At 53.2% G+C, this 13655-nt stretch overlaps 1 protein-coding gene across 1 annotated transcript in view; it reads right to left on the reverse strand.

Annotated features, from left to right (window-relative positions):
• JPH3 (junctophilin 3) overlaps positions 1-13655 on the reverse strand; it is a 58228-nt gene that overhangs the window by 17767 nt on the left and 26806 nt on the right. The window contains exon 4 of the mRNA XM_054841022.1: positions 1213-1337. Coding sequence (XP_054696997.1) covers positions 1213-1337 — 125 coding nt within the window. The remainder of the gene's footprint in view (positions 1-1212; positions 1338-13655) is intronic.

Here is a 13655-nt window from a genome sequence, read left to right on the forward strand (position 1 = left end):
TGCTCGGCTGCGAGGGGCTCTGCATGTTCCGCGCCCCGAAATGCCCATCCGCACCTGGCCGTGTCTGGGGCGGGGGTTTGCCGTGCACAGCACCCCAGCTCAGGCTGGTTCATGGCTGGAGTCAGACCTCCAACCCCGTCCGGCTCGTCACTGCCGAGCCGTGGGATGCCCCCAGCCGCCCCCGCAGTCTCTGCGCTGCGGTTAAGTGAGGACTCGTGCACGGGCTGGCTGGTCCAAAAGATGCAACGATTCCTTCTCCCTAGCCTCGAGCAACGGCACCGCCGCCATGAGTCACCCGCACCAGCCCCTGGAGCAATTAAGCCGAATGAGTAATCTTCAGTTAGAGAGCTGGAAGGGGGAGAAAATAATGATAGACGCCTCCTAATGAGGCTTCGGTGCAGGAAAACTTTTGAATAAAACCATTCATATATATTAATTACTATGTTAATTGTTGCTGTGGGGACTCGGAGCTTTCCACTCCCACTTGCAGCAGCCCCTCTTGCTCTGCACAGGCACAGCCTTCGGGGGGGGGGGGATCCTCCCCGTGCACCCGCCGGCTGCAGACCCCTGCCTGACCGCAGCTTCGCTTCAGCTTCCTCCTCCCAGAGCCTTTGCTGAGCCCGAGGTGCTTGTCAATGAGCAAAAATTTGGACAAACCGGTAAGAAATACCAAAGACTCTAGAGGGATGGAAGAGCCACCAGGAATATCTCAAATGCACGTTCCCTGACACCTTTGCACGCACGTGCGACTGATTTGCACGCCCAAGTGAAGGGTTAGGTACAAAAGCAATCATGAACCATAAAAGCCACGGGGGTAAAATCAGTGACTGTCTCCGGGATTGTTTGTTTTTGTGTTTTGCTTTCAGAGCATTTGTTGGGTATTATTTTCTACGCAACCATCAAGGACTAGGTATTTAAAAAATTGGGGGTGTTTTGGTGCAAAAAGAGGAGATCCCGGTAACAACGGGACTGCACAGAGCGGAAGTGCTGAATATTGAAAGCCGTGTGCTGAACCCCCAACAGCCGGTATCACGGGGCGGTTGCCCAGCCGGAGCATCCCGGTGAGGACCGGGAGCTGCGGGCACAGACCGAGCCTCTGCGCTTGGCTCTTTTTGGGGGGTTTTGGGTCTCTGCGGGGCTGAGCGGGGCAGAGAGCGGCACGGGGCAAAAGCCGCATCCGCGGGGCCGGCCGGCGCGGCAGCACGCACTGACCGTTTTCCCTGTGCTGGAAGGAAGGCGAAAACTCTTTGGCAGTGATCCTGGCGATCCGCGCTTCCTCCTGAGCTTTCTGCGCCGCCGTCACAGCCGCCTCTGCCTTGGCCCTGGAGTGAGACGTCCTGCAAGGCAACCGGAGAGATAAGGACCGCGTTAGGCAGCTTCCCTCTGCAGACCCAGGCACGGAGAAACCCCAATTGTCCCCCAAAAAAACCCCCTTTGCTCCGACCCCCTTTGGCTGCAACGGAGGAGCCACCGCCGGGACCTGGGGCTCGTTGGGGAATGGGTGATGTTACCTTGATAAAACATTCAGGAACTGCTTCTCAGTCTGCAAATTGCTCAGGTAATTAGGAAATAGGAACAGGCTGCTTTGCTCCCCTGGGGATGTGTCACCCCAAAGCAGTGGTCCCCTCCATCACACGTCCCTCCACGGGGGACCCCAGCCTGGCAGACGACTGCAGCAACCTCTGCGTGCATCTCCCGCCAGCCTCTGGGGCTGAAGGCCTGAATTTAAAGCCAGCGTTGCTTGCTTTTTTTTTTTTTTTTTAACCAAAAACATTTGCTTTTGGATGAAAAAAGCGAAGATTTCCACCCCCGTCACCACACGCCTTGCGTAAAACGCTGGATGTAAATACAAGCGCGCTTTGTCACCAAGAGGAGATGCAGGAGCGGGGGCTTGCCATCGGTACCGCCTCTAACAGCCCTTAACACACCTTTACTGGGGCAGGTTTTTTTCACTCTGGGTGAGTGGCTGTCCCCTGCGCTCACGCGTTGCCAGCGATTCCCCAAATACTCGTGTTTGAGGTATTTTATCCCGTCGCTCAGGATCCACGCCCTTATACAGCCCCTCCGCAGCGTTCCTGCGAGCATCCTTCTGAGGCTGCTTTGCCCCTTCCCCTTAGCCGAGTTATCGAGGCACTTCAAAAAAAAAAAAGCCTGTTCCTACTCACGCTGGTGCAGGCAGCATTATAAATAGCTCAGCTGATTTCTTTTCCCTCCAAAATCAGGCCCTCCATCTCCTTTAATAATTTTTTTTTTTTTTCTGCCGCTCTCTGAATTCCCTCTAATTTTTCGACATCTGCTTGGAGAGGAGTGCCATTTCTGACAGGCTCCTATAAATGGAAAATGGGGCTAGTAATGTGCCTGGCGTTGCATCGTGCAGCACAAACTGGGGATATGAAAGCGCGTGTGCGTGCGTCTGCGTGCCGTCACCTCTCTGAGCCCGGGCGAGACGCCTGGTCCCTGCTCCCAGAGCCGACCTGTCACTTGTTTTCAAGTGCTGACAAGTTGTCTTTGCTCTAAGAAGTGCTTTATTTATATAAATTGGCTGCTTTGGAGTAGCCGAGGGAGCGGACACGACCTGTTCTCCCGGAGCTATCGAAGGCGGTGGAGGGGATGCGGTGATGCTGTTGCAGGTCCTGCAGGTCCTCCATGACTGACGCAACCAAAAATTGGTTTTAAATGGGTTTTTTTACCCACTCTGGGTCCAGTGCTTGCTCTGCTCAACACTCACGCAGGGCTGGACGAGTGGACAAGCATGTTCCAGCCCCCTCCCCTGGCAGATATCCCAGTTCAGCTCTTTTAGGAGGAGCGGGGATGCTCCGAGCAGGAGCTGCAGCAAACTGCCGGGAGAAGAGGCACAAACTGCTCCTGGTTTTGGCACAAACGTGGTCAGTGGGAAAGGCTGGGGCATCAGACCTGCTGCTTAAACCACCCCAGTGCCAAGGACGGTGCCACCTGAAGCTTAAAATTAAGATGCTGACCCTCTGAGGTTGTTAAAACGGCTGGCATCTTCCACTGGAGCTTCTCAGTGGTCTGGATGTCACCTCCCAAAGATCCTCCATCCATCTATCCCTTCGCCGTCTCCTCGGACTGGACGCTGTTCAGGGAAGGGACTGTCCCTCCCGTACTGCAGCACATTTACAGAGCAGGCTGCCAGTCTCTGCTGGCCTGATACAAAGGATTAATAATGTCTGATAGTGTCTGGACCAAACTCAGCAGGCAGGATTACACGCTGCCTCCCTAAACTCCTCCCTGGAGACGCAACTGGAGGCAGTTATCCGTCGCTTCTTGCCAGGGAAGGAGGCTGGAGATGCTGAGAAGCAGCTTGTGCCACTTCCAAGGGTCCTGGGGACACAGAAAGGTGTCTGCAGAGCGGGAGGTTACGCTGGAAGGGCATATGTGGAACCACCACCCAAGCCACGCTCCCCATTTCAGCATTCATCACCCCCCGCTTTTTTCACCAAAATGGGTCAAAATCGCCATCCCTGGGGGAGGGATGGATGGATGGATGGATGGATGGATGGATGGATGGATGGATTTCCATCCCTGGAAAACTCACTCCAGCGACTTCTGGACTAGTCCATTCCTGTGGACTCCAGGATCAGCCCAGGAAGAGCAGCACCTAGGGGCTGTGGCCCAGAAAGAGTTAAAAATCAATCATCACATTAATTAAGCCACCTCCGATCTAAAAGATACTCAATACCCGCAAAGCGGATATAACGTCGAGCGCTGCGCAGAGGCGCAGGCAGGCTTAATTGTTTGTAATGCTCTCTAAGATGCTCGGAGGAGACGCGCCGTCAGAGTGAAAAGCAGAATTATGATGATCTATACGTTGCATAATAAAATACATAAGTATTCCCAAATAAATGCAAGTAATCCAGTTAGCGCTCGCATGACTTTGTCACATACTAAATTTAACAGCTGTCTCCTTTATACATGCCTGCTGCTCGTAGCGTGCACTAAATCTTAATTCCCCAGTTAATTGCTTGAGTTTTTTTCCTTGTAAAGCAGGTCTTTCTCCGTGACACGTGGCCGGGCCCCGATCAAATCACTCTTCTCCTCCTGTCGAAAGCGCTGCCATAAATCTTTCCCGGACAGAGGCACCATCCTGGAAACCACAGTCAAAATAAGGCTGGATCCTTCCCTATGGATTCATCACAGCTGGAGGGGGAGGCTGGGGATGCTCAGGGGTGGGAGGAATTAAATAGATCCTCTTGCATCACTCCTTCGTTACCATCCCGTAATGAGCCCACCGGACAAAAGCTGTTGTTTGCAAGAGCACAGTGTCCCTCTCGTCTTATCGGAGCTGATTAAAAGTTGCACATCTGCTGGAAGGCGCTCCTCTGGGTTTCTTCTGCCATCGATGGATGAGTAGGGGAGAAGCAGCGACGCGTCCCGGGGTGACGGAGACGGCCGGGACGTCTCTGAACATCAGCACACGCAGGCGCAGAGGGACTTTTGAGGATAGTTACAACCTCTAAATCACATTTTAGCGCACTTCACCGCCCAAGCTGAACTGGGGGAGGGTGTTTGGGCAAGGATGGGGCTGGGAAGAGACAGAGGGGTGATGGTGGGGGGTGGTTTATAGCTCTTGAGACCCACGGGTCTGCTTTGGGTCAGGGCAGGGAGTCCATGCTGGGACTGGCTTGGGATATTTTATTTATTAATTTTTTGCCAAGCTGACTCACTCTTCTCGGAGGATGACCGGGCAAGTGGTCAAACTGGCAAGAAGAGCTGGCAGGAGGCAGGGAAAAATCGCAACCAAACAGATTTCTGTAAATCTTTGCAGATCTCTTGTGATTTGGCGAGAACTGAGAAGGGAAGGGATAATGCCTGCGAGTGGTTTGTAATGCCAAGTTTATCAGCACCGGCTAATCTATAAGAAGCTGGAATAAACTGATTTGCAGGGAAGAACTTGGCTTTTTAGGAACGCCAACAGCAACTCCGGGATGGCTTTGCGTGAGCGAGGAGCCAACGCGAGGGCTTCTGCTGCAGATCCGGTGCTCGGGGACGGTTTAGCCAAAAAGGGGTGAGGTCTCAGCAAAATCTGTGGCACCTGAGGGTTTCATGAAGAAATGAAGCAAAATTAAAACCAGGCAAGGCTTGAGTGGTGTTTAGGTTAATGGACCGTTTTGGCAGCAGAACAAGTGGAACAAACTGCTTAAAAATTAGGCTTGAAATTAGAGCAAGTTTACAGACCACCAGAAACATTTCTGAACGGAGATGGGGCTGTTCGGGAGTCGTAAGCGCGATGCCTGTAATTGCACGGATGGCACCCGGTGTCACAAGAAACCTGTTTCATCTGAATCCTTCACCTCCATCCAACTTTCTTTGAGCGCAGCATTAGTGTAAAGGGCGAGCTGGAACCAGATGATTGTCTCACCATCCTTGTTCCTTTTTTTTCTTGCATTCCTGTATGAAAAACAGGCTCTTCTTCAATAAAAAATAGGTAGCAGACACTTTGAGCAAAAGTATGTCTGGGGCCAAAGGAAGCTATGTGCTGGATGCAGGGGGAAATCCGCATTATTCGTGGTTTAAATGCAGAAAAGCATGATATGGGCAAGATTTCTGGAAAAGAAGGTCCGTTTTCCAAAATTCACAGGGCAGCTCTTGCTGGGGGATTTCCATTCTTTTGCAAGCAAACTCCTTGCTTCTCCGACATCCCCGTGAACTCAAAGCTCGGCCAGGGGATCCCTCGCCCAGCGGGATGTAGGCTTGACAGAGAAGTACAAAAATGCTGCTTTATTGCTGGGGTTTGTCGGGATCCCACCGCGGGGACGGAGATCCCCAGCCCTCCCTCATCCCATGCCGAGAGCTGACGGAAACCTCTCCTGAGCTCTCCAAATAGTCCCAACTCCTCGACAGGAGCACGCAGGAGATTATAACAAGCCCTAAACCCTTGGCTCAGTACCGAGCTGATTTCAACAGGACTATTAGAGTTTAATCTTTTCTACCTTTTTTTGTATACCTACAAATCAACCCTCTTGCGAGGGAGCTCAAAAAATCAAGCTGCTGGTAACTCTGAAGGGGTTCGCTGTCTTCTCCCCCTTGTTTTGCATTTGCTTAGCTCAGATGGAGGGGCTGGAGTGACGGACAGACTGATCTAACTGTCCAGAGCTTAGAAATGAAGTAAGAAAGCTGAGATCAAAAAGAAAACTATTAAAACTATTATTAAAGCCTTTTTCCGTGCAGCTTTTTAAACTCCTCCTACCGTACAAAAGGAAAAAACCCCGCAGTCCATATTTTCACGGAAAATACGCCAACTCGCCACGTGCCGTCTTTGCCAAAGACTTCACTTGGGCAGATGAGCGTTGACGGCTCGTAGGCACTCACAAGCGGCGAGGATGGAGTTAACCAGCCAGTGAGCTCATCCTGGGACATAATGAACAGCCTCGAGTTTTCCTAAGGGGCCAGGCTGGCTCCATTGGATTCACTTTGTCTCTCAGGTCAATATGTAATCAGGCAGCTTTTTTGGTTTGGTTTTTTTTTTAAATGCATCTTTATCTTCCTATAGGAGGAATGTTTTCTCCCTCCATTACAGAGGTTCATGTATTTTTCAAATGGCAAAATTCAATTAAAACATACACTAGCTGCAAGAAAATACTTCAGGAAAAATTCAGAGAGAGCATTTTCAGGGCATTTCAGACTCGGTGCTTTGCTCTCCCCTCCAACCCCAGCTCTGTTTTGCACTTGAAGAGCAGCCAGGCTGGCTCAGGGGTGCAGAGGGAATCGTCGGGATGCGCTTTGTCCTGGGACGGGATAGCTGGACAAGGCGAGGAAAATTTGCTTTTCAGCCCAACCACCCCACGTGCGAACACCAGGCTTGCATGAGCACGAGTCCCTCAACTGTCTTGACCCACCAGGGGTTATTTAACGCTCCCACCGGCACAGCGGACAGCAGGATCCAGCCCTAATTGCATCAAGCCGAGACACGCTAAGAAACACAAAGCAAAAGTCCCCGAGTGATCGATGACGGTAACTGAACCCCAGAGCCGAAGGGAGAGGGGCGAGCGCTGATGCAACCCTCTCCCAAGGCTATCCGAGCGCAGCGAAGAAGAGGCGTTTCCAGCTCCCGACTGTGCCGGCGTGGGATCGATAGCTGCAACCAGCACCGGGGAGGGATGAGAGAGTGGAAAGAGGCTCTGCCTGCTCGGGGCAGGATCTCAAACCCTGCCTGCAAGGAGGGAAGGCTTGGCTGGTCTTCGTGCTCTCCTAGATGGGACAAATTGGGACTGAATTATTAATAGCCGCTGCAGACTGTCTGGCTTCTACCTCTGCGGGAGCATCTCTGATTTAGGGCAGAGCTGGGGAGAGCCGCAGCGCCTGTCCTGCCTCCCTTTGCCCCCCAACGTGGGCTTCGGCTCGGCAGCCTTCATCGGGCACAGCACCCCGCATCCAGCACCTCTCTGGCCCCAAAAGACCGGCGCAATAGCCTGATCGCAAGGGCCGGGGTAGGCGCGACCCAGGGCCAGGCTCTGTCTAGACATTTCCTTCAGGGAATGGGGAGATGGCAGCAATTAACAACCTGTTTGTTATTTTCCCTATCTGGCATTTATTGCCCCGATAAAACCCACTCTTAATTCCAGCTTGACTCTTTTCACAGCTCTCCTGGCTTGGTTGTTATTGCACTAGGCTTGCCTTGAGTGATTTGTGAAGGCAGTAATACAGTGCCGGTACTCAGGGGGTGGAATATTAGACACACCAATTAGCTATCTGTGCATAAATTCCCATTTACCTGCTTATCGCAAGCATATTTGCCTTGCCTGCTTCCTCCGTCTGCTTTTTCCTCCACCCTCCCCTCCCCCCATCGCTGGAATTCTTAATCAAGAGAAAAAAGCAGCTAATGTGACCTCTGACATGACGTAATGCAGCCAAAAACGTCTGCTCTGGCTCTTTGCAGCCAGACAGAAAGCAGGTGCTGTGCATAGCAAAGAGAAAGCCTGGCTTCCCCGCGCCCGCTGCCAGACTCCCCGGCTCTGGATGGAGATTTTGGGGTGGGAGGATGGAGCACCCCTGCCCGAGCTCCGCGTGCCGGTGGGGAGCAATGAGCACCGGGCAGAGGAGCGGGAAACCTCCCATCGGCGAGACAGCGAGAGGGAAGGGTTGGAGGTGGCTGGGATGGCACGGAGCAGAGGGAATGGTTATTGCAGGCTCTGAAAAAATTGCTCTGACAGTCACATTTCAAGAGAAAAGTTATGAATTAAAAAAAAAATTAAATAGTCAAACAGTTTAATCTTGAAAAATGTACCTTGATGTATGCGTTTGTTATTGCCCAAGAAAGCGAAATATAGAGAAGCATGGAAAACGTTGTGGTCAAAAGCCTAAATCTGAGGTTCTCTGCGGTTTTTCACTGGGAAATGTAACGTTATGGGGGGGAACCATTCCCAAGCCAGCTGGGAGACCTCGCAGAGAGCCGGTGCCCACGTCCCAGCTGGGGCACAGCACATGCGGGGTCTCCAAAATTCATGGAAACAGGGATGGAGCCAGTTCCCGTTTAGCTCATTGCTCCAGGCACCTGTGCCAGACTCTTCTCTACCTTTATATTTTTGGAGCTTACAAATGGGGAGCGAATACACCAAGGCATCATTTGCCTTCCAAGTAAGGGAAAAAATATCTCAGGCCGTGTCCTTCTGTCCTGTGCCTTGCCTTTAAGGAGATAAAATGAGTTTTGCTGGAGAACTGAATTCACAACATGTAATGGTGCAAAGTCACCATGACTTGGGGAACAGGGATGGGCCACAATCAAATGTAATGTCCCCAAAATCCTGGGAAAAACATGGCCCAAACGGCAACCCACAGCAGGCAGTGATCTGCATCGCGACTATCTTCGCTTCTCCCATCCCTGTGCATCCTTGGGACCCTGAGCTGGGTCCTTCCCAGCGGAGCAGGATGAGAGCGGCCGAAGGACCGTAACACCACGATCCTCTCCAGCTCACCTTATTGCCATCATCCCAAATCGGTCACGGGGTTCCTTGGATCTCTTTATTTTATCCCTGTCATTGCTAACAAAAAAATGCCAGGCCTGGCACAAGCAAATCAAACTTCAAAGGGCTGGGCCGGGGGGAGCTGGTACCCAAAGGCACATCTGCCACCGCTAGCCAGGAGGCTGCCAGCATCCCTCTCCAGCCAAGGGACACGCAGAATAAGCAGAGCCAAGCAGACCCCTGTACTTCCCTCCCAGTGGGTTTCCTTCCTTTTAATTTTTTGCCCCTTCGGCAAGGGCAAAGCCGATGGGTATTTCGCGCCGGAGACAATGCGCGAGCTGCCCTGAGACGTTATTTACAGCTCACAAGATAATTAACATCTGGAGAGGGAGTCTCACCTCCTGCCATCTGTCACTCGTAATGAAGCTATGGAGGATGCAGGTGAGCGAGGCGGCCAGGCAGTACCTGCCCATCCCGTTGCTTCAGTGCTTGCCAGCCCAGACCCGCGCGCAGGAGCCGGGCTTTGCCTGGGGAAAAGGACAGCTTTGATGCCATCGTCCCCACCGCTGTCCCAGCCTGACCGACCAAAGGAGACGCGTTTGGCCTTGCTCTGGACCCGACGCTTTGCTGGCTCCGTGGAAAGGGCTCAACCACGGAGCGATGGGCAGCGATGGGGCAGGGAGCTGCCCCCGGGACGCAGCCAACCTCGGGACAGTCCCCTCTCCCAAATCAGACATGGAGGCAGCAAGAACGAACTCCGGCTCCGGGGATGGAATTTCCCCTTTTCTTATAAACTGGGGCAAGCACGACATAATTGCAGCAATGCTGGGAACGTCGTTATATTCTGGAAAGCGATGGGTGGTGATGTCAAGCTTGCAGGAACCCGCTCAGAGCAGGGTTTGAGAAGAGTTAGCTTCAAGGAAGGGAAAGGAGTGAGCAGGGGGGATGCTGCCTGCTTTCCAGCTGTCCTGCTCTGGATGGGGCAGGTTTCCATGATTTTACTGGATAATTGTCATGTACATAATGGAAAATGTACATAATGCCCATGTACATAATGGCAATGGGAAACACGGACGTCCCCCTCGTCACCCCCCGCTCTCGCAGGGTGCCGGCAGACAGCCCTCCATGCGCACGTCCCAAAGGCACATCCACACCACAAATGCTCCTCTAACCCTGTGCAAAAATAGCTCATTACAAACGAGCCTGCCACTTTCAGGCAGGAGGCAAAACAAGTTGGAAGAAATCATTTACAACCCTTGGAAAAAAAAAAAAAATAAAAGAAGAAAAAGCCCAAGAAAAAGCAAGTGAAGGCACAAAAATCTCCAAGGAACCTGGGCAGCGCTGGATCATCCGCACACTGCAGATCTATACTGTCTGTATTAAATGCAAAAACAGAACAGCAGAAAAGCCCTACATCAATGCCGCATTCGGGTGGAGATTTTTAAATGCACAACAGGCCAAGTTACAGCTCCCCGAGCAGCCATAACTCAGCCTGCTTGGACACGTGTAGCGTTGAGTTTGGCTGTACATGCTGCTGACTGTAATGACTTCAGGCTGGATCCTGCATTCCGGTTGCATCGCCCTGTCTCCGGGCAAGGCTGGCTCCAAAGCCGGCACCACCAAAACCCTCGCGAGCCCGTCCCTGCTCGTTATGCTGGGGAAATGCCAGGTTTTTGATGGGAGGTTTGACCATGGTGGGTCTGGGTAGGTGGCTTGGTGTAACTTTACCCGTCCTCCTGGATTTATGGAGGTGGGGAAGGTAGAGATGTGGTTGGGACATGATCACCCTCAGTCCAGCCACAAATTTGGAACAACCTTTGCGGGATGGATGAAGTCTGTTAGAAAAAGCCTGGCTTGGTGTGACCTGCAGGATACCAGGTGCCTCCTCCTGCCATGACCTTCCCCAGGCTGCAGGTCAAAAGGTGGAGGATTTGGTGGACCATCAGCATCCCACCCTGGCCTCCATCACCAGAAGGCTCCCCAGAACAGCCCGTTCCTCCCTGTTTTTCACACTGACCTCATCGGTTGGCTGATGCCACGTACGGGATGAAGAGTAGGGTGGAAACCTCAATGTCAAAGGTGCAAAATGCAGCACTGAGAGAGAAACTCACCCAGGCCATGGGCGAAGGGAGCCAAGGGAGCCTCCGGTCTGCTTCCAGGGAAGCCCCTAGATCCTTCCAGAAGCCATCGGCACAGCCTGACCCTTTGGGAAGCGTCAGGGGCCCTTCCCTACAGCCAAGGGAAAAGTGCTCAGACTAAGAGAATTTGGGGAGTTCAAACAAAAAACTCCAGGTGAGGGAGGTGATGACAAGCAAGCAAAGCAGATCTGTCGATTTAATTTCAGTTTCATTTTGCTGCCTAAACAAGAACGATTCAAACCAAATTCTGAAGCAAACACAACAGAACCTCAAGGAAAAGTCTTTTTTTCCTTTCCTGACCCTTCACCTCATTCGGGTTTTTGGCTGAAACTCTCTGGAAGTTTCACAAGTTTTGGTCACCTCAAGCAAAACAGACATTTGGCAAATGAACTTTCCAGGCAATTTTTTTTTTCTGCTGTTGGAGCCACAAAAGCCCGAAAGAGGCAGCGTAACGTTGAGCTCACAGTTCTCCTTTCCCCTGGTGATATGCTGATGGACAGGGACAATCCATGACGTACCTCTGGCCATGCACCATTTTAACCAGCCAACACCCCATGGCAAAACCCAACCCAGTTCAGAGCAAACTGCAAAAAAAAAAACCCGAACTCATCCAGAGTCAACGACAAACTCGTTTAACTGAACTTAATATTTTAGTTCCAGCACAGTCTGGACTCAGGCCAAGACATGGAGCTGAAATGGCCTCAGGAACACCGACTGATGCTCTCCAGCTGTTGGAGGAGAGGTGGTTGACATCCAGCCTCACCCTTCGGGACTTCTCCACCACCTCCAGCCCCGCGGGTTAGAAGAGAGTACTCTTTTCTGGGTGATGTGACAGGGTTCTAAGGGATAGGGTAAAACCGTCCAGTCCTCTGAGCGATGGAAAAATGTATTTCTACCACCAGGGCCCTAAGAGATGCTTGGCAAACAAATACATCCATGTCTTGCTCCGCACAGCTGGGAGGAGGCCGATTCCCCACCCGGAGGGAGACGCTGGAGGTGGGCACCGCTCCGTGCACTTCTTGCCACATTCAGCCTCGCCAGGACGGACCTAGTGATAATGGGGAGGGTTCTCTCCGCTGTAAGGGACAGCTGGCCCCGAAGCAGCTGGTTGGAGAGAGCCACGTGCAGGACACGGCAGCATCGTCTCCATCCCCCACTGCCACATCCAGCTCCAACGTCTGCACACCAGCAACCCCCAGGAACGACGAGAAAATGCCGACCCAGAGTAAAAATGCTCCCCAAGGAAAGCATGCCACAGACAGCACCCCCTTAACCCCGTTGCTTAACGCCACCCTGGAAGGTGCCAAGTGGGGACGAGGACCTTGCTTGGCTGTGCCCCAAACCCAGGGTCCCTCCACCCCCCGGTGCAGACGAGCCCGGCGCAGAGTTTGGTTGGACACAGACCCGCACAGAAATCTCCGCTGGAAATGGTACCCACCAAATCTGTCCTACTAAAAGCAACATCAGATGCTAAAATGCTGCAGAAATATGTTTAGTGCCAAGCTGCTGTCACTGGTCTCTGCAGCTCTGGTCCCCATGGGGAGGGACGGAGGGGACAGGAGTGTTTGGGGAAATTTCTCGTCATTTTGAGCACTGCCTGGCTGTGGCACACGTCACCAGGTCCCTCGCATCCTCCGCAGCCCCAGTGGGTGCAGGCAGGAGGGAGGGGGGCTGGGGGTCCCTCCGGGGCGGTGCTCAGCCCTGGGTGGCCAGGCAGGGGGGGGGACAGACCCCTCTGCCGTGCGAGTCCTGGTCACAGTCCTGCCAGTGTTGGGGGGGGGGGGGGAATATATCATCCCAGTTGCCACAGCAATGAGCAGCTCCTGCCTGCCTCAAACTTCAGACCTCACCCAGAAGAAGCCACTTTCCTCATCCCCGCTGCCTGCATGGGTTTCCCCTCCTGGTCGCCTGGGGGTTTTGAGCACCTAGGAGCCCAAAAGCCAGCCTGCACCCCCAAATACCTCACTTCTCATGATGCATCTCAAGACGAGCGGCCACGCAGGAGCTGCTGGCTCTGCGGGGGGGGGTTTGTCCGCTCAGCCCCGCTGCCTGGTGCACCCGGCTTTCAGCCGCAGCTGGCGAGTGCTGCTCGTCCCAGTGCACCCCGAGCATCCCATGGGATCCCCTGGATGGGATGCTGCCGTTGGGGACGCGCTGCAGCGGCAGGTGCCCTTTCTGGTCCCCAAACGCCGACGCGCCCCGAGGCCGGCAGACGGCCCTGGGTTTGCAGAGCTGCGCTGCCTCCAAAGCAAAGCCCGTGAAAATTTCCACTTAAGCAGCCAGCAGCACAACAGGGGAAAGGACTCAGAGCCCGGCTCTGCCAGGAGAGAATCTGGGCTTTTAATTATTTATGCTTCACCTCCGTGCTATGGCGATGAGAGACAGATCAGACAGACACAGCCAGATAACGGAGAGAAGGCTGCAGCCTGTTTCCCCAGAGAGGCCATTTAGACGATTCAGGTGAGCCAAGGGCCGCAGACCCCTGCCCCAATCCTGCCCCACACCTCTCCCATAGGAACAGCTCCTTCTCACCAGCATCCCTGGCTCCGCCACCGCTTTCCCAGAGGGTCCATCCCGTGCAAATCCCCAAAGGAAA

This window comes from Grus americana, chromosome 13 (assembly GCF_028858705.1).
Source record: "Grus americana isolate bGruAme1 chromosome 13, bGruAme1.mat, whole genome shotgun sequence".
Lineage (NCBI taxonomy): Eukaryota > Metazoa > Chordata > Aves > Gruiformes > Gruidae > Grus > Grus americana.